The sequence below is a fragment of the Sylvia atricapilla genome, chromosome 16, assembly GCF_009819655.1.
Source record: "Sylvia atricapilla isolate bSylAtr1 chromosome 16, bSylAtr1.pri, whole genome shotgun sequence".
NCBI lineage: Eukaryota > Metazoa > Chordata > Aves > Passeriformes > Sylviidae > Sylvia > Sylvia atricapilla.
In genome coordinates this window covers 7,051,652-7,073,816 of record NC_089155.1, presented here as the reverse complement: position 1 = coordinate 7,073,816, position 22,165 = coordinate 7,051,652, and the positions used below count along the sequence as shown (strand labels likewise).

Below are 22,165 nucleotides of genomic sequence, written 5' to 3'. Positions count from 1 at the left end.
CTTCCCCTTGTCTCCCTGGTTTTATTCAGGCTTTCCTCCTGTTTTCTTCTTCAGGGAGAACACGAGTCAATGGCTTTTTATCCAGTAGGACAGGGCTGCAGGTCGGCTTTACTCTTTTTTAATATCTGTTCAGTGCTTAACGCTGGTTGGGTTCTATACAAAGGAGCCTTCAGAGCTGCTCTGACAGGGCAGGCAGGAAGGTGAAATACTGTCTTTGGTTTCCAAGCGCCCTTGGGGCTGGTGCAGTTTTCTGGGTTGTTGTAGCACTTGACAAAACTCATCCATTAGGTGCAGATGCTGCATCCAGCCTCGCTCTGCTCAGCTGTGCTGTGGTGGGGACTCCAAGGAGCCAGCCTGCCCATGCCAAGGCTTGCCATCCTGCAGGACAGGCACGTGATTCAAGGGCAGCATTGTCCCATCACTGCCCAGTGCCCAGCAACCGACCACATCACCCAGCCAGGGCTCTGGCACAGCTGACTGCACCAAGACACCCTCACCCAGAACCTGTGATTCACAGTGCTGCTGTCCAGAGATTTTCCCCACAGCCTCAGCCCCAGCCAGCAGGTGGGTGCTGGTGGCAGGAGAGGCTGTCCTGCCTGTCACAGTCAGCTCCTCTCAGCTTCGTTATCACCCTCGCTTTATTGGAGGCTGACTAAATTGCTTTTGTCTGTGGCAGGATAATGGCTGGGAGAGGGACTGTGTGGAAATGGCATTTTCATGAGGCCGGTTCCTCCCCAGCAGTGACTTGCATATTAAGCTCAGCCCTTCACAAGCCCAGGGCTTTCCCTGCCAGAACTCACCTCCATCAAGCAGCCCCCAACACTGGGGTGGGAACCCCAGGGTCCCCTCTCTCCAGCCACCCTCCCTGGGATCAGAGAGCCAAGAAAACTGTGTCCAGCCACCTCCTCTATGCACAAGCCCAGCCAGGACCCTGGGGGACTAGGGGCACCATCCCACACACAGACCCTGGCACCAGGCACTGCTGAGCCACACACACAGATCCAGCAGTCCTCTCCTCAACTCCTGCTCCCAAAATTTCCTATAACCTCAGCAAAATTAATCTCTTCTAATAAAACCTGTTATTGTTAAAGCTCACCTCCAGGTTTTACAAATCACTGTGCTGCACAGCAATTTGTTTACTCCCCATTTGAGGTGATTTGCAGCCTTCTGCCCTTCCTAGAATGTCCCTGGGTCTTCCTTTTCCTCTGCTGTGTCCTGAGTTTTGCTGCACTGGTGACCAATGCATCCCAATCTCTCTTCTTCCCCCAGCAATCCTATTCCTTGACTGGGAGATTTTGAGCATAGCCCCAGCCCTACAGCTCTGCCAGGGATTGCTGCAGCACAGCCATCATTATTGCTTGTGGCAAAGTGGAATTTTGCACCAGCAGTCTCTCCTTGACCTGCAGCTCCTGGATGTTTTTTCCTGTGCCCTTTTCTCCCCGAGACCACAGCTCTCCAGGTGGGAGAGGTGAGCATGGCTCCAGAGACAAGCCACCTCTATCTGTTCCTGTCCCCAGCACAGGCTGACACCTCTGGTGGCAGAAAGAGCCCCCAGCATTTTCTCCCTCTGATCAGCACAGCAAGGGGTGAGCATGATGGAGGTCCAGGAAGTAACAAGCCGCAAAGGAGCTGCAGGACTCCAGGCTGCTAAGCTAGGCTGGGCATTGCCAGTGCTGAGTTGCTCTCCCACTGGAGAGGCAGAGCCAGGCCCCAGGGGCAGCCAGCACCCTGCCTTGGGGACCGTCACCTCCCACCAGGCTGGAAATCTGGTCTGGGTGCCCAGGTGGGCATCAGGATTTCAGCTGGCAGCCCACCCAGCACTCCATGGCCACAGCATGGAGTGTCCCCAGCTCACCTGGGACCTCACTGTATCCTGCACCCCTCAGGGCAGTAGCTCCCAGGCTGGGCAGGAGCTCCTCAGCTGCAGCTTTTTAAAGCTCCGAGCCTTCGGCTGCAGGTGATGATGTTGAGGCTCATCCCCATCCGCACCGGCCCCAGTCCAGCAGCCGCAGCTCTGCCCCTTTTTACCCAAGGCAGTGCCAAAGCCATGTCCCCTTGACAAAGACCACAGACACACAGAGGCTTCCTTTAAAGAGCTTTATTAGCTGCAGCAGGTCTGATGGTGGCAGGCTGGGGGGCAGCAGGGGGGCAGCACCCAGTACCCGGGTGGGGAGGCTCGGGACCCCCCTCTCCCTCCCCACAGCTCTGTCCCCCGTGGCCGTGGTCACCCGTGGGGCCAGCAGGGTCGGGCTCTGCTGTTTGCACCGTGACACAAGAGCCCGTGGGCCGGACCCTGCCCGGGGCAGTGTGGTGCTGTGGCCTGGGAGGGAGGGAAGGAGGGATGCTGCACTCAGAGGGGGCCGAGAGCCACGCCAGCACGGGATGGGGCCGGGGTGGACGGGGCTGGCTGATGAGCACCCCATCCTCTGTAAAATGCCAGGGGAGGAGGATGCAAGGGGCCAGCTCCGGTGGCGCACCTTCCCAGGCATACACGGAGCACGGGCAGCTGCCTGGCTGAGCGATGCCAGAGCGTGCCGGGAGGATGCCAGGAATGTGCCGTGCCGTCCTTCCTCTGCTGAGCTCAGGCCTTGGCGTGCTGGGGGCGGCGGGGCAGGCAGGGGCAGGGCAGGGCGGGGACATACACACGGGCTGTAGGATGGAGGCTGGAACTTAGATACTCACTGTGGGGCTGGAACCGAGCAACTAAACGGGGCAACCTACAGGAACAGGCGGCCGGGTCTGCGAAGCACAGGGGAGGGCAGGGAGGGTCCCGTGGGCAGGGAGCTGGGACACAGCACAGCCCGCGGCACCACGGTGGCAGCGGGCAGCGGGCGGCCACCCGCACAAGGCCGGCGGGACGGGGACCACCACGTGTGGGCAACACGCCCTGGCCCCGGGCACGGCCCCAGCCGCGCACCCGTGGCACTGACAGGTCCGGATCCAACACCTCGCCGAGCCCTGGCACCGCTGCGCCCCGTGGCTGGGGACAAACCCGCGGCGCCCTGGGGGACGGGGAGGTGGTGAAGGGTGCTGGACAAGACGGGGTGGTGGGGCCAGTCTCTGGCAGGGGCTGCGGGACCCTTGATGGCTCCGCTGAGTCCGGGAGCGGAGGGGGGCTCCGGCGTCCCCCCACACCGCCCACCTACAGCACACAGGAGGCGTCTGCCGAGCGCTTCTTCAGCTCCTTCCCGGCTTTATGGTGGTGGTGGTGGTGATGTGCGTGGGCTGAGCCCGGCGCGGTGAGCTCTGCCAGCGGGGCCTCCCGCAGCTCGGTGTCCTGGGGGTGTCCCGGGCCCCCCGCCGCCTCCACCCGCAGGTACGCCTTCACCTTGTGGTGCCGTGCCTTGCCGTCGCTGGAGTCGATCACCCGGCACTCGTACGTCCCCTCGTCCTCCAGCTTCACTCGCGACAGCCGCAGCTTGTGGGAGATGTTGCTGCCGACCACCTTCACCACCTGCATCGGGGCAGACGGGCAGTCAGAGGGTCCCCAGGACTCCCACTGCCGCCCCAAAACACCCGGGTCAGTGCCATCCCTCGACCGTGTGCCACCACGCCACACCCCAGCCTTGTGCTTTGTGCTTGTGCTTTGTGAGGACATGGCAAAGGTTGGTGAAGTTGGTGCGGGGGGACCCAGCCCCAGCCCGGGCCCACAGGATGATGGAAGCCCTGGCTCACACCCGGCCACGCGGGGCTCAGAGATCGATGCGGAACCACGCTGGCTAATTAGCTTTTCTACCAAATTGATTCGCTCTCAGTATTTATCACCCAATGAAATTTAAGACTTACTCACTAGCCAGAGCTGCGGCTGCTCTGGGCTGGGTCAATAAATCAGATTTATAACCCACCCCGAGGCCCCTGGCTCTGTTCCCTATAATCACACTAGATGGCAAAGGCCGTTTTTCTACTCGCCTCTGCATTTGTTAGCTGAGGATTTTATGGTGTTTGGAAACAGGGCTGGAGAGGGGCAAAACCCACCCCAAAGAGCACAGGAGGCAGTGTGGGGACCAGGACCCCTCAATGGCCCCTCAACCCCTCACTGTGGGGGCATCCAGTGTTGGAACATGAAGACACCTGCCCACATGTGCACATACGAGCACATGCAAACACACATGAGCACACACAGGCTGCTGCCCTGCACCCACGGGCTGCTGAGAGGCAAATGGTGCCACAGGTCACAGCCAGGGTCACCCCAAACAGTGTCTCAGGGCTGCTCAGTGGCCATGTGCAGCCTTGTGCCCTAATCCTGCATTGCTGAAAGTGGGGGTCTGGAGGGACAGGGCAAGGCAGGGGCAGGAGCTGCCAGGCTCCAGTGCAAATGTACCCAGATGCTGAGACTGTAATGGGAAAGGAGCTTCAAAAAAAAACCTCTTCGTTGGGAGAGCCAGAAGTCACTGAAATTAATGGCTGGGAAATTTAAAACTAATAAAATAAAACCCCAATTTGCTGGTGCCACGGGGTGGCCATGGAGCTGCTACCCAGCAGGTCACTGAGCCTCAGGAGGGAAGATTTTATGACTGGCCGTAACTCCTGTGGCTCTGCCAGCACAGGCAGGGCAGCAATGGCCCTCACTACCCGTGGGAATGGGGCAGAGCCCTGGCATGGCCAGGATGGGCAGATTTGCTGTGCCCAGCCCCAGCTCAGCCCTGTGCTGAGTTGGATTCAAAGGGAGAAAAAATAACCCCAGGCCCATCATGTTTCACTTCTCTTTATCCCTGCAAAGCATCTCCAGCACCAGGTGTGTTTGGCCAAGGGGTGCCTGGCACAGTGGCTCCTGCTTGGGATCTCCATCCTCTCCTCACCGTTTGACTCTGCTGTTTGTTCCCAGTCAGCTGCTGTTGTGGCTGTACCTCGAGTTCCATCAGAGCCGCCCATGCTCATTTACCTCCTCCATTCCATAAACACTTAATTATCAAGGACATTTGAAATAACAACAAACAAAAGAGGTTTGAAGCTCCAGCCTCTCCCTGCTGGCTGGATCTGGAGGAGGCAGCAGAGACCTCGAATGATTCAAAATAAATCCCGGTTACACTTGCACACCCATCAATTCCATCCCAGCGTGCAATTAACTGCCTAATTATGCTGAAACATGCGCTGGTTGAGCTGAGAGGGAGTGCTGGCCCCAGGATGGCTCCATGCACCCACCGTAGCCCCTCCTGCCCCTGGAGCAGGGCTTGGGTGGCATGCAGGGAGCAGCAGCCCCCTGAGCCCAGCAGAGAGAGTCCGGCAGAGCCCAGGCTCTGGCTGCTCCAGCAGCAGTCCTGGAACTTTGCTGCTTGTGGGGCAGGGAGCCACAGCACCTTGGTGAGGAACAGATCCTGGAGGAACCTGCTTAGGTTTGGATATGGATTGTGGGTGTCAATTAATCAAAGGGGACATGACCCCTGGGTGGGGGATTTGTTACCATCAAGAGAATCATGCACTGATCCTGCAAATGGGTGCTGAAAGGTGATGCTCTCCCTTGGGAAGGGTTCCCCAGAGATAAGAGACTGATTTGGGGTGTGAGGGGCACCCATCTGAGAAGCCACAGATGCCTGACCAACCTCATCCCCCCTTGCTCACTCAGTGAAGGAAAAATGGAAGTGCCAGGAGAGGCTGCCAGATGATAGTGGGAAGCTTTCCAGCACTGCTCTGTGTCTGTGGCACCCCCAAATGCAGAGCTCCCCACGGCAGGGAGAGCCAGAGGGGCACACACCTGGCAGCAGAAGGCCAAGAATGTTTTATTTAACTGATTAGTGGCTCCTCATTCTGCTCACATGAGCCTAAATGGCTTTGAGATGCTAATCCGCTGAGTCAATTGGATTATTTTATCCCTGGCATTAATGTGTCATTCAGATGCCGGACGAGGCTCAGGATCCAGGGTGTGCCTCTCAGTTCCAGGGAGAACAGGACAGCCACCCTCACCCCAGTCACTCCCAGGACTGAGCCAAGGCAGACCCAGTCCTCCCATCAAGCTGTTCCCAGCCTGTGGCACTGGGACCAGTGGAATGTCCTGGTGAGCCCTCAAATGCAGCCCCCTCCCACCAAGAACCATCACCCAAACTCACGCTGATTTTTGTCGCCTCTTTCCCAGGCTCCTCTGGTGGGGATGATTTCAGCTGTGGAAAAAGCAGGGTAGGGGGAGGCCGGAGAGGGAGGACAAATGGTCAGTTCAGCCCAGCAGACCCCTTCCCACTCCCAGGATGGCTGCCCCAAGCAAGAAGGAAGAGGGAGAAGGGAGAAGAGAGAAGAGACAGCCCAGCCCCAGCAAACCCAGGCACCCAGGGCAGATGAAGCCACACTGGGCACCCAAGGGGAGAGGAACAAGCAGCAGCACAGCAGCCAGGGAGCATGGGGTGCTCACCCAGTCTTCCCCACGATCCAGGAGTGTGGATGGAGCTCTGATCACTGTGGCATCACTGCTGCAGCAGTGACCCCTGTCCCTGGAACTCTGTCCCCATCACTGCCAGCACCTGCCCCATTGCCACCAATCTTCCCCTCCAGCAGCCACCTGCTGTGCGTTCCCAGTGCCTCCAACACCCTTGACCCTGTCCACCCTCGACCCCTGGCAGTGCTCCCCCCCCATCCCGGCAGCACTGCCCTGAGGCTTCTCAATTGATGGCAACACCAGCAGCAGCCCTGCCAAAGACACTACAATAAAGGCTCATTAAAATCCCCAAAGCTCTTTCCCATTCTTTGGCCCTTATCTCTGTGTGAACAGAGAGAGAAATAAAGAGAGGCTGTTTGCCGGACCAATACACAGGGAAACAGGGGACAAGGGAGGGATGGAGGGTGCAGGGCCGGGAGGGATGAGCTGGCGAGGAGATAGGCGAAGGCAGAAGCACAAGCACAAAAACAAAGCCTCAGCCTGGGACGGGTCCTGGCAATGGGCCAGGCAGCCCCTTGGCTGGGAAGGGCAGCCAGGACAGCCCAGTCCCACTGGTCCCAGAGCATCCTCAGTGCAGCTGGATGCTGAGCAGCCCATGCAGCCTATTAATTGCACCACAGGACCCCCAGGCTGCTCTCTGTCAGAGCAGAGGGTGAAACCAGGGATGCTGCTGCAGGTTGGGGGTCTCCCACCAAAACCCGCCACTGGCTGCAAACAGCCCTTCCCCACGGCATTGCAGGCAAGGGCTCTGCCTGAAGGGCTCTGCCTTTCCGTGCTGCCGTGCAGGAGGAGGATGAGGGGCATTACCTGACTGGAAGCCCACGTCTGTTTGTCCGTCCAGTCCTTGTGGTTGCGGACGTACCACCACTGGATCTCCAGGGAGTAGGAGGGGGAGCCGCTGCCGCGGAAGGAACACGCCATCTCCACATCCTCACCCGCCTGCGCCGTCATGTCGTGGGGGGTCTCGGTGAAGAGAGCTGCTGGAGACAGAGCCAGGGCTGTGGGTGCCTGCGGGGACACAGCTCTGTCCCGCTGAAGGACAATGCCTCTGGCCACACAGAGTCACCAGCAGCGCCTGGATCCTTCCCTGGCCAGACAGACCCAGCTCCTGTGGTAGAGCAGACAGGTCCCTGCCATCCCCAGCTTCTCCTTCCAGTGGCCCCTTCCTAGCCCCAGCAGAGCTGCCTGGCCCCACCATGGCACTTTGCAAAGAGCAGTGGGGGGAAAGGGAGGGAGCGGGAGCCTTCGGGCCCCTGCTTCCACAGCATCCCTCAGACCCCTGCCGCAGAACGAGTGTGGGACCCGCCACGCCTCTGAGGTGAAGGCAACAAATAGGGCATCATCACATCTCGCTCCGATCAGGACATAACTGAAAAACAAATCCTCACTTAATGCGGCCCCAAACAGGCTCCCACACGCCATATGGTTTGCTTTCCTCGCTCAAAACAAATATTATTCGGAGATGTAATTAGAATTCTTTTCATCTCCTCTGGAGAGACTGTTGTTCCTCCGTACAGACAGCCCCAGCGTGCAGGGCACCGGCAAACGCTGCTGCCACGCTCGGTGCGGTGGCTTCTCCGAGGGACGGCACGGGGACAGGGCTGCCAGCCCCCTGCACACCCCGGTCACTGCTCCGGCCGCCGAGGCTGCCCTGTGCCGCCTGTCTCCACTCACCACCTCATTCTGCCGGCGCTGCCGGCTCACGACCACGGTGCAGCTCCCGGCGGAGCCACCGGAGCCCTCTGAGACACACAGCCTGTCGGGAGCAACACTCTCTCCAGCCCTGATCCCTCTGAAAACCAATTATTATCAGCCCAGACAAAAAGTTAATACCTCTAATATCTCCCTGTCCCTCTGGACGCACGGAAATCCCATCCACTTATTGCTTTCCTTTAATCCATCTCAGCAGGGAACAGAGGAAAATACCCAACACCGGGGTTTACAAGGCTGGGTGTCCTGGTGGGGTTCCCAGTGCTGTTCCCACATCCCGTTCACCCAGAACCCGGCGCCAGCAACCACATGGATTCTGTGCCGGGGAGTGGAGGGAACCCCAGGCAAGGGAACAGCTTTGCTGACTGAGGGCTGTAGGAGGAGCAGGGGGGTCTTCCTGGCACAGGAAAAAGGGTTCCTCTGTGCTCCAAGCCACAGTGGTGCTGAGGCTGTTGTGTCCGGTCATTAACCAGCACTCACTCACCCATTCCCTGGCTGCAGCCAGGATCAAGCTCCCACCCCACAGAATTCCTGCTGGCAGCAGCAATGGCCAAAGCCAGTGGGTCCCTGCAGAGCCTGCACCAGCCCCCCAGACACCACAGCTCCAGCAGTGCAGGGGTGGGGTGACGACCTGAGAGCTCCAGCCAGGTCCAAATTACTGCGAACACAATTAAAATCTGCTCCCGCAGACGGGAATTTGGCAGATAAGCTGAGAAAAGGCTGGATTGAATCAAGCGCCTTCTTTCTTTCCGATTTTAATTGGGAAGCGTATGTATTAATTAACCCCAGTGCTCGGCCGCCTCCAAGCGCATCCAGAGGAGCAAAGATCCTGCAGATGGATACCCAGGGTCATCACCTTTGCTGGGGCCACATGCCTTTCAGATACCGTGTGCCCTCCCTGATGGATGCCATGGCCCCGCCTGGACAGAGGTGACTCACAGCACCTCCAGCCCTGCCCCTCACAGGGACACGAGTGGGGATCAGGGTCCCCCCAGGCAGCCCTCAAGCTGGGCACGGACCCTGCACTGTGTCAGCCAAGCTGCCTGGACACTGCTCCTGCGAACGCTGGATAACTCTGCCCAGTGCCCTGTCCCTGCAGCGTCCCGGTCCCCAGCCCCGTCCCCTCCCCGCACTGACATTGGAGCCGCATCCCCACAGCGGGAGGGTGGCGGCGGGGGCCGCTGCTCCGTGTGCTTTATGGCCTGCTACCTGTCATAAACTGAGAACACCAGAATCAATAAATCTTCCAGGAAATAAAAATCAGGGGAAATAAAATGAACTCAATGGGGAAACACAGATAAACAGAATTGAAAACGCCTGCTGGGACGGCTTGGTGCTCTCATAAACCAGAGACAGGCAGGCTGCAGGGTCCCTCCCTGCGGTGGGCACCATCCCTCACCTTGGTCATGCTCTGCACAGGGAATGGGCTGCCGGCGGTGGGGATTTGGCCGCGCTGGGGCAAGAACAGGCCGTGCATTGCCCCGAATACCTGGAAATGACCTGAAGACCCCTGCTCCATTCCCCTGCCTCGTCCAGAAAGCCAGGCAGCCCCTGGAGCCCTGCCGGGACTCTGCCTGCTGCCTGCCATTCCACAGCTGTGCCACAAGGCACCAAGGACGACACCGGAGCAGCGTCATGGGCACTAACTCAGGCTAATTGTTGTGTAAAGATGTACCGGAGGACAATGAAATATGCATTGGACATTTGCAAACGCCTGTTAATCACCCGGCCGGCGCAGGTTTCTGCTGCGGGAGGGATTTTTCCCTAAGCAGGGAGTCAGAAGCCTCTTTCTCTGCCCAGTGGAGCTGGAGCCCCTCAGTGGAGCTGCAGCCAGGCTGGTGGGGTGACAAGTGCCAAGCAGGCGGTGGGGCTGGGGCTAGCTCCGTCCCACGCTGGGCAGGGACAGGGGCTGGGGGAGCTGAAATGTCCTTCTGCTCCTGCTCCTGCCCACTGGAATGTCCATCCAGACCCTGCCCTGTGTCCCTGGTGTGGGGCCGGCTCTGACCTGCTGGCTTTGTGCTGCAGGAAAAGCAAAGGTATCCAACAGAATCCACCACCACTGACACTCTCCCCAGGCACCCACAGCCCCTCTGGCACTGTCCCCTCCCCAGACATCCATGACCCCTCCAGCAGCCTCCCCTTCCCAGGAGCCCACGAGTCCTGTGGCTGATGGACAGCGGCAGCCCCGGCTTCAGGAGCACCATCTCCTACCGGCAGCAAAGGCACCCGAGACACATCCCAGCACACGGACAGGGCGAGGACCCGGAGACAGATGGACCCTCCTGGCTGCCACACGACCCTCCACCCCTTGGCACAGCCTGCCTGAGCAAGAGCCATCCCGGGCCATCGGGAGGCACAGGAGGAACCCTCCTGGATGGATCCAGAAGAGGCCTGGGCACTACCCCAGTGCCTGTGTGACCCACACTGTCCCCACCACGGGGACACCGTATCCACCAGAGGCTGCTGCACAGGTCGGGCTGCAGCCTCCCTCCCCTCTCCTCCCCTTCCCACCGCCGCTATCAGCTGTGGATGCGTCTCCTCCTGACAAGCCTGCGAGCAGGGCTGCTGACCCCGGGGCGCTGAAAACACATCGCGGTGCAAACCGCTGCATAAACACGGCGTGAGGGCCGCGTCACTGCTGAGAGAGGGCAGGTGGCTCCGGCCCCGGCAGCTGAGCGGGCAGAGGACTTTGGCGGTGAGCGCTGCTCTCCTCCAGCCATCCCGCCTTCTCCCTTCCCACGAGACGCGCCAGGATGGAGCCTTGTGGCCGTGGCGGGGCCGGGAGGCTCCCACCACACGCTGGGGATAGCAGCACCATTGCTCTGCCCCTCTTTACAGTCATATGAGCAGCAGAAGGAGCTCAAATTTGCAGCATGTGAATTAAAAACGACAAAAAAACCCCAAAAACATCTAACTCAGTGACTGTGATCAGGCCGGCACTCACCTCACCAGAGAGCTGGAATTAACCTTGAAAACTGCAGATATTTCCAACAGTGCCCCATCATTGGGCTGCCGCAGCTCCTGCCCCCAATGCTTCCCACTCCCCTAATGTTTAACCCCCTCAACAAGAGAGGGGTCAGTGGTGAGTGCCTGAGGTCTGGCCTGGGCTAACAAAGCTTTGCCCACACAAGGGACACACTGCTCCCACCTGGTTCCTGGGGACTGGCAGTTCTCAGACAATTCCCTCCCAAAGGGCTCAAGGAAGAGCTGTTATTTGATAGTATAAGTAGCAAAGCCCTAAAACGGCCTTTTTTTTTTTTTGACAGCTCCCAGGGGGCTCCAGCAGCGTGTGCAGCCGGCCTGCAGCCACCACTCACTCTGGTGCTGCTCTCTGCCAGGGGATGGTTCCCAGCAGGATTCTCAGCCAGAATCATACAGCAGGAATGGGATGGGGCAGACAGGATCAGCCCCGCTGGTCTCACACCCACCACCCAAAACACGAGCCACAGCACAAGCTGCCAAGAGCTGCCCACAGCACACGCAGGTGCTGGTACCACCCCGCAGAGCTGGCAGTGCCTGGAGCTCAGGGACACAGCACCCTCCTGCCCAGCTCTGCCCACCCCATCCCTGCTGAGCTCATCCCAGTGCAGCTTCACACGGAGCACACGATCCAAGCCATCCATGCTTCACTTGCTTCACCCATCACAGCCGAGCACGGCCAACAGCCCGGTGCTTGTCCAGGCACCTCCCGCAGGTGGAGCCTTAGGGAGGGGCAGCCAGAAGGGAAAGAGCCCTGCAGGAGGGGAAACAGCTATGGAACAGAGGGGCTCGGAGAGGGACAGGGCTGTCGAGGACAGGGCCAGGAAGATCTGTCTGTCCTGAGGTGCACGAGTCCCTTTCACACCATGAACCAAAATCCCAGAGGAGTTGTGAAGGGGAGAAGGCCCAGGAGGTGCCCGCCTGGGCATCCATCTGGCTCCTGGATGAAGGAGGCAGCAGTGCAGAGCCACAGCTCCCTGGCCCACTCCAGGTCCTCACTCCAGCCCTGCTGTGCTGCCCGCAGCTCCCAGACCGCGGGCAGCTGTGCCGGCTGTTGGTTGATTCCTGCCTCGCTCACAGGGAACGTTATGATTAAAATTAGCTGTCACTGTCCTAACGTAATAATTCCCAGTGTCTGGCCCGTCGTCTGTCAGCTGCTTCAAGGGAAGAGAAAGCCCAGACGTTTGATGAGGAGAGGTGTCAGATGTAATTGCGTTGAATGACTGCACGAACAGCAGCAGGAAAAACACATCGCATGGAGAATTCCCACCAGGAAGTGTGAAAAAATCCGGCAGAATGCAAAGTGTTTATGAAAGTAATTGATAGAATAATCACTGAGGTGTGCGGGAACGGAGCAGGGCAGCGCCCTGGGGAGCCGGGGCACCGCTCCTTCCAGCCTCCAGCCGCGGCTCTGCTGAGGCGAGGCGATATCGCCTGTACACGGTGCCGGGAAGAAGCCGGGCAGCTCCTCCTCACGGCACGGCTCCCCTGCCCCGCTCCAGAGCCAGCAGGCTGGGAAGGCGGCTGGAGCTTCCCAGCCAGAGCATGAGAAAGCCGATGGCAGCAGCCCAGCGTACACAGGCTGCAATGGGGGGCATGAATAATTGAAGGCACCAGCCTGAGGAGAGGAGAGAAGGGGGAGAGGCAGCACTGTGGGTAGAGAAGGGATGGTGGAAAGAATCCTGCAGCTCAGATGTTCTCACAGGGCGGCTGGAGCCCGTCCTGGCTCCATCCTTGCCAAAGGCAGAGCCTTTGCTGTGGGGGCAGGTAAAGGATTTTCTTTGATTGTGACTTTTCCCTGCCCACAGCCGTTTTTGCCCTGTGAGCAGAACCTCACTGCCCGCTGTGGGATGGGGGAGCTGCCCGTGCCCCAGGGGTGCTCATGGCTGCTCGCCGATGCCTGCGGAGCACATGCTGCTCCCGGTCAATTCCCTCGCTGCATCCGGCATGGACAAGTTAAAAGGAGAAGTGAACACGCTCCGGGGCTGTGCCAGAGCCTGGCGATGCCGGGGAGGCTCCTCCAGGCCTCCAGCACCGGGCAGAGATGGCGGCGAGCCCTGGGCGCTGCCTGCTGCGGGCAGAGCCCGGCCGGACCTGCCCGTGCCCGCCAGGCACAGCCGAACCCATCCCGCTGGCCACAGCCCCTCTGCCGCTCCACGTCTCCAACCTGCTGGGCTCTCGTGGTGTGGAGGGAAAGCTGCACCAGCCAGTAATGAAATGATCAGTCTCCGATCTGCTAAACAGCGATTTATACAGGTTTTCAGCACACACAGCTTTTATCAAATTGGTATTCACCTACTGAACACAAATGGCTTATTATACATGACCCACTTATTCACTGCTTTTCAGTATCGTTAATAAAGGTTTCTGTTGTGATTAAGTGAGTTGCTGCAGAACTGCTCGAGTAGCGAGCTGTAATGTGGCTCCAAAGTGCACTCGCCCTCCCAGAACATTTCATCTCCTTGGCTCCCTGTTCCCTCGCAGCGACCATTTCACTATTTATTTGCCTATTGCTGAATTTCTGAGGGGAGCAGTGGTGGCTAATGGAGGCTCTTCACCCACCTTTTCGTCTGGCACGCCAGCCTGGCAGGTTTGGAACCCCCAATGCAGAGGCTGATCATCCCTTCCCTGGGCAGGCAGGTACCTGCCAGCCCACGCACTGCTGCGGGACACCACAAACTGCGGGACACCTCACACCTTCCACCCTGGCGTGGCCCGAGGCGTTCTGTGCCCGGAGGCTCCTCGGGGCAGAGTGGGTCCCTCCACACACGGGAGGCCCCGGAGCTGGGCGGGAGAAAAGCTGGGATCCAGGGACCCAGCATGTCCCCGTGGTCACTCCTCGGGCTAAGATTGAACGTGCTCGTGTCACTCCACAGAGAGCGAGGAGGGTCTCAGCAGCCTCCTCTGAAGGGGCTTGGTCTCCTGTCACCTTCTCGGTACCCACGAGGGAGCTGCCCCTACGCCAGGTTCCTCACCGGAGGGCGCAGGATGCAGGAAGAGGTTCCCCTTCCCCAACCCCGGTGGATCCCAACACCGACCCGCCGAACGACCGGAGGGAGCGGAGGAGCGGGAGGCGGCGGGGGAGCCCCTCTGCCGGGGCGTGGGGCACCGCACGGGGCGGGCGGCGGCACCGGGAGGAGCACAGGGAGGTTCACGGACGCGGGGTGCGGGTGGTGGCGGCGACGCCGTGAGACACACGGAGACGGGGTGCGGACGGCGGCGGGCACCGGGAGGCGCGCCGGGAGGTTCACGGACACGGGGCGCGAGTGGTGGCGGCGGCACCGGGAAGCTCACGGACACGGGGTGCGGGTGGCTGCAGGCACCGCTACGGACCGTGCAGAGCCCCCGACTCGGCAGCCCGGCACCGAAGGCAGAGGCCGCCCCCCGGGCTCCGGAGACGGGAGCGGCGGAGCCCAAGCCCAGCTCGCCCGGCTGCCCCTCGCTCCTCGAGCCGCCGGCGCGACGGACCGCGACACGGGGCTGCCCTCGGCGGCGGAGCCCGACCGGGAACCCGGAGCCCCGCACACGTCCCGCTGCCCGAGCAGGAGCCGCCCCGACCCGCCGCCAGCCCCGCGGGGCACCGAGCCCCGGGAGCTCCCGCCGCTCAGCCGCCCCCTTCCCGAGCCCCGGCCGCCGCCGCCGCCTCACCGCTGCCCGCCGCCGGGGCGTCCCACGGGGGGTGCCGGGAGGCGGCGCCGAGCTGCAGGTAGAGCCCCAGGTAGTGGAAAATCCCCAGGGCCAGGGCCAGGGCGCCCATCTTGCCGCGGGCTCGTCCGTCCCGGGGGCGGCGGCGCCGCCGGGCCGAGCCCTGTCCCCGGGGCTGCGCCGCGGTCCCGGCGCCGCCGCGCTGCGGAGCTCTTCCCTCGCGCGGAGGGCGCCGCGCGCCGAGGCGGTGCCGCGGCTCGCCCGGAGCCTCCCCCGCCCGGCGGAGGGATCCCGGCCCGCGCGCACCCCCCAAGTTTTTTTCCCACGGTTCATTCTCAAAGTGCGCGGGGCGGGGCCGGGCCCGCCGCGACCCCGCCCCGACCCCCGGCACCGCCGGGACCCCCCGTGCTGCCCCGCCGGACCCCCGGCACCGCCGGGACCCCCCCGTGCTGCCCCGCCGGACCCCCGGCACCGCAGCGCCGGGACACCCCGATACCGCCCCTCCGGGAACCCTCCGTACCGCCCCGCACCGCCGGGAGCCCCCGGCACCGCCGGGATTCCTCGCACCGCCACACCCGGATCCCTCCTCCGTGCTGCCGGGACCCACCGGCACCGCCGTGCCCACGCCGGACCCCTCGGCACCCCCGGGCCCCCGTCCCGCCAGGACTCCCACGCCTGGGACCCTCCACACCGCGCTGCCGGGACCACCCGCTCAGCCAGAGCCCCGCGGCACCCACAGGTCGCACACAGGGAAAGGTTATTCCCTCGACCCTCGACCCCCGCTCCCCACGGGAGAGACCCCGGGCACCGCCGGCCTCGGGGGGGGAGCCTTCAGCACCCGGGACAGCGCCCGGCCCCGAGCGCGGCTCCGCCCGACCGGCTCGGTACGGCACGGCTCGGTACGGCACGGCTCGGTACGGCACGGCTCGGTACGGCACGGCTCGGTGTGGCACGGCTCGGTACGGCACGGCTCGGTACGGCACGGCTCGGTGTGGCACGGCTCGGTACGGCACGGCTCGGTACGGCACGGCTCGGTGTGGTACGGCACGGCTCGGTGTGGTACGGCACGGCTCGGTGTGGTACGGCACGGCTCGGTGTGGTACGGCAAGGCCTGGTACAGCCCGGCCGGTACGGCACGGCCTGGTCTGGTACGACCCGGTACGGCACGGCCCAGTCTGGTATGGCCCGGTCTGGTCTGGTACTGCCTGGTACCACTCAGCCCAGAGCGATCCAGTTCATCTCATCACGGCCCCAGCGTCTGCAGATGCAGCACCGGAGAGACAGTGCCTGGCGGGTGCGGTGCCCGGTGCTCCGGCTTCACCGCAAGTGCCAGAGCCCCTGTGGGGGCAGTTCAAGGGGGGTTTGGAAGGTCACAGGAAGAGCGAGGACTCCCACCCCCATCTGTATCCTGATCGCTGTCTCAGACTGTGCAAGATCTGTCTCAAAATGATACATCTGCAGCTGGGGTGGGTTGCAAGCTCACATGCACCCTCAGAGCCCGGTTGGAGTGTGGCTAGTGGCACCAGAGAGAGCTGGAACAGCCACCCTGCTCCTGCCACTAGCAGGATTTCATGGAACCGGTAGGATCCTGATGTCCCTTAGGGTGCATAAATCCTGAGGTGCATAAAATCCACCAACAGCACCAACAATTCCAGAGCTGCGCCTCACAGCAGGTCACAACCGTAGCACCAGCACCTCTGCAATTCATACACCTCTTCTGAAAAGCCTAAAATTCACCAAGGGGCCCAGAGGTGCCGTATCCCTGTCCTAAACACTGGCCTCAGCACCAGGGGAGGCACAGAGCAGGCGTCACTCATACCAGAGTATTTGTATGCAACGGAGCAATCAAAAGGATATTATTTGCTCTCTAGATAAACAGGAAAAAATCAGATTATTTCAGGTGTTTTCTGCCATGAGATGACAGATGTTGGCTGCAAAGAGATTCTTTAAATTGGATTTGAAAATACTGACTGTATTTTCTCAGCCTTCCCTTGGCAGGGCTCCAGAAGGAGTGGGGGTATTCTTCCCATTCCCCTCCAGCAAGGCAGGTCCCTGGCCAGGAGCTATGCTGCCTCGTACCAATGCTACTAATCAATAATTAAAAAAAAAAAAAAAAGTTGTACCTGCTGCAGCATTTGCTCCGTGTCAGAATAAAGCCTGGCTCAGAGCAGAGCATTGATCTCTGCCCAAGTTCATTACTCCCTCTGGAGTTAAAAGCCGAGGGAAGGAGAGAGCAGCAGTGACAGACAAATGGGCGTCACAGCCATGCCTGGCTGCATTTAGAAGTTTCCATGGTGGGTTGGGATCAGAGGGTCCCACTCTGGGATGCCAACAGCAGCAGTGGCAAAGCACTTTGTGTGTCCTGAGGGAAACTGCCTGGAGCTGCTGAGCAAACACAGATGTGTCAGGGAGCAGCTCTGGGCTGGATCCTGACAAAGCAAAAGCATCAGATCTCCCAGAGGCAAGTGTGGAGGCAAAACCCACACACTGAAACAGGGGCATTTATCTACCCAAGGATGGGGTTCTTGCACTGAAAGACAGAGTTCATGTGCTGAAAGATGGGGTTCAGGCAGGGGGTCAAGTGCAACAGGAGAAGCAGTGAAGGCCAAGCACTCATGTGTCCCACATTTTGGGTGGCTGGCCCAATCTCGTGGCTGCTGCCTGGCCCAGGCTCCATCCTCTGCCACTGGCCAGCAAGGGGATAAAAACCCACACTGAAGCGGCAGCTACAAACTGTGCTCCCCCAGAGTTGGCACCCCACTTTGCAAAGCACCTACCCACAGGTGTAGCCAGAGCAGGAGCTGGAGACGTCACCCAGTGGTGACTGCACATTCCAGGCACAGGCAGGGATTCCTGGCTCCAGCCCAGCTCCTTCACCCTGACATGAGGGCAGCACATCTCCCGCTGGAGGCTGAGGCCATGCAGCTGCACCTCAAGGGCTGAAACCTGCCTGTGCACCATCGGAGATATTTAAATCATGCCAGGAGGAAGCAAAGAGCATAAATTCCTCCTGGAGCCAGGAACACCTCCAGAGGCAGAGCCTGAATTAAGTCCCATTTCCAGCAGATTTTCTGTCACCACAATGCATGAAAAATGGGTACTGGGGCTGTGCAGGGTACAACAGACACGGGATTGCCAGTGCCCTCATCTCAAGTGTGCTGGGAAGGTTTGGTTCTCCTTCTCAGTTTTAATCCATCGGTGACGAGGCCTCAGGCAGGTGCTGCCTGTGGGTGCAGCCATGCGGCCCCAAAGAACCCGTGTGTGTCTGACGGGGATTCAGGGAGAGGTCACTCGCACACAGAGGGGGAGCGGAGCCGCACCCGCAGCTTCACGAGGTCCCTTATCTGCTCCCTCGTTATTGCTCTGAAGAGCCGGCGCCTCCCGCACAGGGCTTCTCTTTCAGCCGAACGGGCCCAGGGACTCGCTCCCGAGGATGAAACACTCCTTATCTCTGTCAGCGCCAGGTTCCTGCCCACTGCTCAGTTCTGCTCGGGGCGGGGGCCGCTCGCCAAATGGAGGAAACCAGCGGGCACTTACATGCAGTGACACCACAAAGATCCCAGAGACACCACATCCACCGTGGTCACAGCTCGTGCGCCCATGAGGTTTGCACGTGAATTCCCTGGGACACCTGTCCATCAGGAAAAGGCAACCTGCAAAGCTGCAGGGTGCAGTGGAGCTCAGAAGAGCTGGATGAGGTTAGAAGAGGATGGGGGTCAGCCAGATCAGCAGCATCCCATGGGGCATCAGCCTCAGTGAGACCCCCACACCCTGAAGGGCACAAAGAACATCTCCAGGGACCCAGTTCTAACCTGGAGTTGCCCAAGGACATCCAGAATGAAAGCAAGAGTGTTGGTCCTTCCTGCTGGCTCCCAAGTGCTGCTCATGCTCATTCCAATGCCAACACCCCATGTTCCCTTTTGAGAGCAAAAGCTGCCCAGCAACTGGAAGAAAAAAAACCCTCAAACCCCAAACCCCAGAGCTGCTGAAGCACTAGGGTCTGTCTCATGCATTATTTTGAAATCCACCTCTTTAAGGGTTCGTGCAGGGGCACCCCAAGGCTCAGCACTGAGCTCTCCTGAGGTCCAGGAGCCAACGCTCGAATTTGCGTCTGCCTGGGAGAGTGAATTGGGTTGTTCATCTCTCTGACGGGCAGAATAAACACCCTCCACACTGATACTGAGCTCATTTCTGATACTTGTTTAGAGACTTGACAATTCCTGTATAAAAGGATTTCCTTCCACAGCTGAAGTTTGACATTCCTGCATTATTAGATTATTTGCAAAGGTCTGCGTGCGCTGCAGGAAAACAATGCTCCCGCCAGGCAACATTAGAGCCTGCTCCTGCACAAATCATCCCGGGAGCAGCCAGGGAGGTGGTGAGTGGGAGCTCAGGTGAGCAAACACAATCCACCCACCGACACCACGACAGCCACAACAGCACCAAAAAGAACAGAATGAGCAGGAGAGGGGTTTTGGGTAGAGGGAAACCTGCTCAAGGCACCAGCACCACCATGGGCTCCTTATGTCACTGTCAGCACAGCCCTTCCCAACGGCATGAGCTGGCTGGGAGAGCAGTGGGAGCATTTCTGGGATGGGGCACACAGTGTCTTTGCCCTCCATTGCCTGGCTTAGGATGGCCACAGCCCTGTGTCCCTGACCCTCCACCCTGAGGAGCCCTGGGAGCCCCAGCACAACGTGGGAAAGGCAGCAAGAACCACCTCCCACCCCAGCACATGGGGGCCTTGGGACTCCAAGACCTCTGCCCAGAGCAGCTCCTGCACAGCGAAGCTCCAAAGCATAAAATTCAGAAGAAAATTACTTGAAAAGAATTATTTCTTCAGAGAATTCAAGCCTGTTTCCAGGCCATTAACTCCTTCCTATGCAGAACCCACCACCAGGTTCCCAATGGAGAGGAGCAACATCACAGGTGTCCCTCATTGTGGAACAGTTCTCTCTTCCCAAATCATTAAGCACCAAAAAAATTACACATAAAAAAGCAAACAAACAAAAAAAAATACCACAAACCAACCAGCCCTTCCCCTTCCAAATAATTTCCTGCCCCAGGAGAAAAGCTCTCCCTGAGAGCAAGGCCTTAAAAGAAAAAAAAAATTAAAAAATCAATAGTGTAAGTGACTTACTTTGCAGCTGATGGTTTGTTCCCAGTGCTGACAGCCTCTCGCTGTATTTAGCACAGCCTCAGTCCCTCCACTGGGATATCAGGAGATGTTCCTTAGCCATGATTTACACTCATTTCTCCCCGTTTAGGGAGGCTCAGCCAGGAGTGGAGCTGAAGATGGATTTGGACACACAGTGAGGACAGTTGGTGCCTGTCTCCCATGGCCAGGGGGAAATGCCATCAGCTCCTGCCACTCCCAGCAGGAGGAAACCAGTGTTCCCACCCTCCCTGATACTGCCAGCAGTGGGGCTCCCACCCTGTCACCCACTGCATGGATGGTCTCACCACTCCTCTCCCTCCCCCTTCCCACACCTGCTTCCCCAGGACTTGCCCCAGGATTTCCCCAGCCCCAGCCAAGCCCAGCCTGGCCTCAGCCCAACCAAACCCCACTGGGGCAAGCATCTCCATGAATCAGAGGAATCAATGACCCCACAGACTGAGGACAGCATCTCCCTCATCCTTTGCTGCTTTCCTGCTTTTAAACCCTGTGCTGGTGCTCAGCAGTCTCATGCACCTGGTACTGAACCTGGATCAGCGCCCTGGCAAAGTCCAGATGTCCAGGTGTAGGCTCATCCCTGCCTGCAGCAGCCATTGCCACAGCTTGTCTCAGCCTGGGGTGTCCCCTGGGGTCAGAGCTCCGCCACTGCATCCCAGGATCCTGCTGCAGAGGTGCTCTGTTAAAGGACACCCTCCCAGCTCCTTTCTCCTGCAGGGCAAGTTTCCTGCTTCCCATCACCAGAGTGCCTCATCCATCATGTTCCCTCTAATTACCTTCTCATTTACTTCTTTAGTCAAATCTGTTTACAGTCAGAGGCAAGAAAACCATGGCCCGGGGAGGGGTACACTGGAGAGGGGTCTCTGTCCCTGCATGTTCTGCTGCCCTGTGCCAAGGCCGGCCCGGTACTCTGACAGCAAAGAGGGCAGGGGAATGTGGCTCAACATGATCAGCACTCACAGAGGAGCCAAGGCCACCAGGCTCCTGTCACCCAGTCCCTGCCATCACTCCCAGCAGACCAGAGTCCCACGGGTGCTGCCTGTGGGTTGTGCCACTCCCACGCCCTCTCCAAAACTGACATTTAGCTCTAAAGCCAACAGTGTTGCTGCCACAGAACCAGCAGGGTTAAACCAGGGCACAAATCCCCATCTGCAGCCTATGGATGCTTCCTCAAGGAAATCTGTTATTAGCTCCACCTTTTAATCCTCCCTCAATTACAATAACGTCATTCTCCACAACTGCCAAGACTCGGGGCGCCCATCCTCACACCTCAAAGGCTTTTCTGTGCTGCTCAATATGACAGCACAAACGAGCTGGCCAGGAGCAGCACATTAAGCTGAATAATTACCTTAATTAATAACAGTGTGCCCAGGTGGGCCCCCAGCCTATCCCAAGGACTAAGAGGATCCAGTGTTTCCCAGCAGTGGGATGTGGGGCCGGAGTGTAGGTGCATGGCAGGACCTGCTGTGATTACCAGCATCAAAATTGACTGGGCTCCTTTGGAGCAGTGGGGTTCCTCCCTCTGAAAGAGCTTGGAAATTAGAAGAGAATAATTTGTCATCCACCTTGTAAAAGCCTGATTTGCAGGAACCATCTCTGTGCAAATTCCTCAGCAACATCTGGAGCACCCTCATCCATCACAGGGACAGTGGCTGGGCTGGCTGGGATGGGCTCACTGCCATTCCCAAATCCCACAAATTCTTTCAGCTGGGAAAGACAAAAATGCTCAGGGCAAGGCATTCCTGCTCCCCAGGTGCAGCAGGGGCAGCACTACAGCCCCAAGAACCGTGAGGGACAGTGCAGGGGTGGCACCACATCCCCAGCCCTGCAGAGGGAACACCACCTCACAGGATGTTGCTGAAGCCCAGGCCCCATCACAGGCTGTGCCCATTCCTTCTGATCCAGCACTGACTGCTGGCAGCTGGAGCAGTGCCAGGACCCTTTCCTGCTCCCCAGGGAGTCCAAGGAACACCACACCAACGCTTTTGGTTCCTCCAGCCCCTGTACCTTGCTGCAAGTGCTTCCAAGGCAAGTTCACTGGCACAATTCACTGAGGCAGTGACTGACATTTCACTCCCTGCAGATGCTGCAGGAGGCTTTCCTCATCTGAGAGGAGCCAACTTGGAGTAGGGATCATGCACTGCACACCCACAGCAGCTCACCAGCTGTGCATGGAAATGATCACATGTACACACACACGTGCAGCAAACAGCAAAACCAGGTTTAAAACGTACCCTCCAATTTATAAACTTACCTTGCCCTTAGGCAGTTTATTGAAGCTTTCTGAAGACTTT

At 59.4% G+C, this 22,165-nt stretch overlaps 1 protein-coding gene across 2 annotated transcripts; it reads right to left on the bottom strand.

The window, feature by feature from the left end:
• Window positions 1-2,083: 2,083 nt before the first annotated feature.
• VSTM2L (V-set and transmembrane domain containing 2 like) lies at window positions 2,084-14,910 on the bottom strand. Of its 2 annotated transcripts, none has more exons than XM_066330694.1 (4): window positions 14,702-14,910; window positions 7,172-7,344; window positions 6,045-6,095; window positions 2,084-3,454 (listed from the first exon to the last, which is right to left on the bottom strand). In XM_066330694.1, the coding sequence occupies exons 1-4, from the start codon at window positions 14,808-14,810 to the stop codon at window positions 3,143-3,145; spliced, it is 645 nt and encodes a 214-aa protein (XP_066186791.1). In that variant the 5' UTR covers window positions 14,811-14,910; the 3' UTR covers window positions 2,084-3,142. The 2 variants fall into 2 exon arrangements, with proteins under 2 accessions (XP_066186791.1, XP_066186792.1); XM_066330695.1 differs by having other exon boundaries at window positions 7,172-7,341.
• Window positions 14,911-22,165: the final 7,255 nt, after the last annotated feature.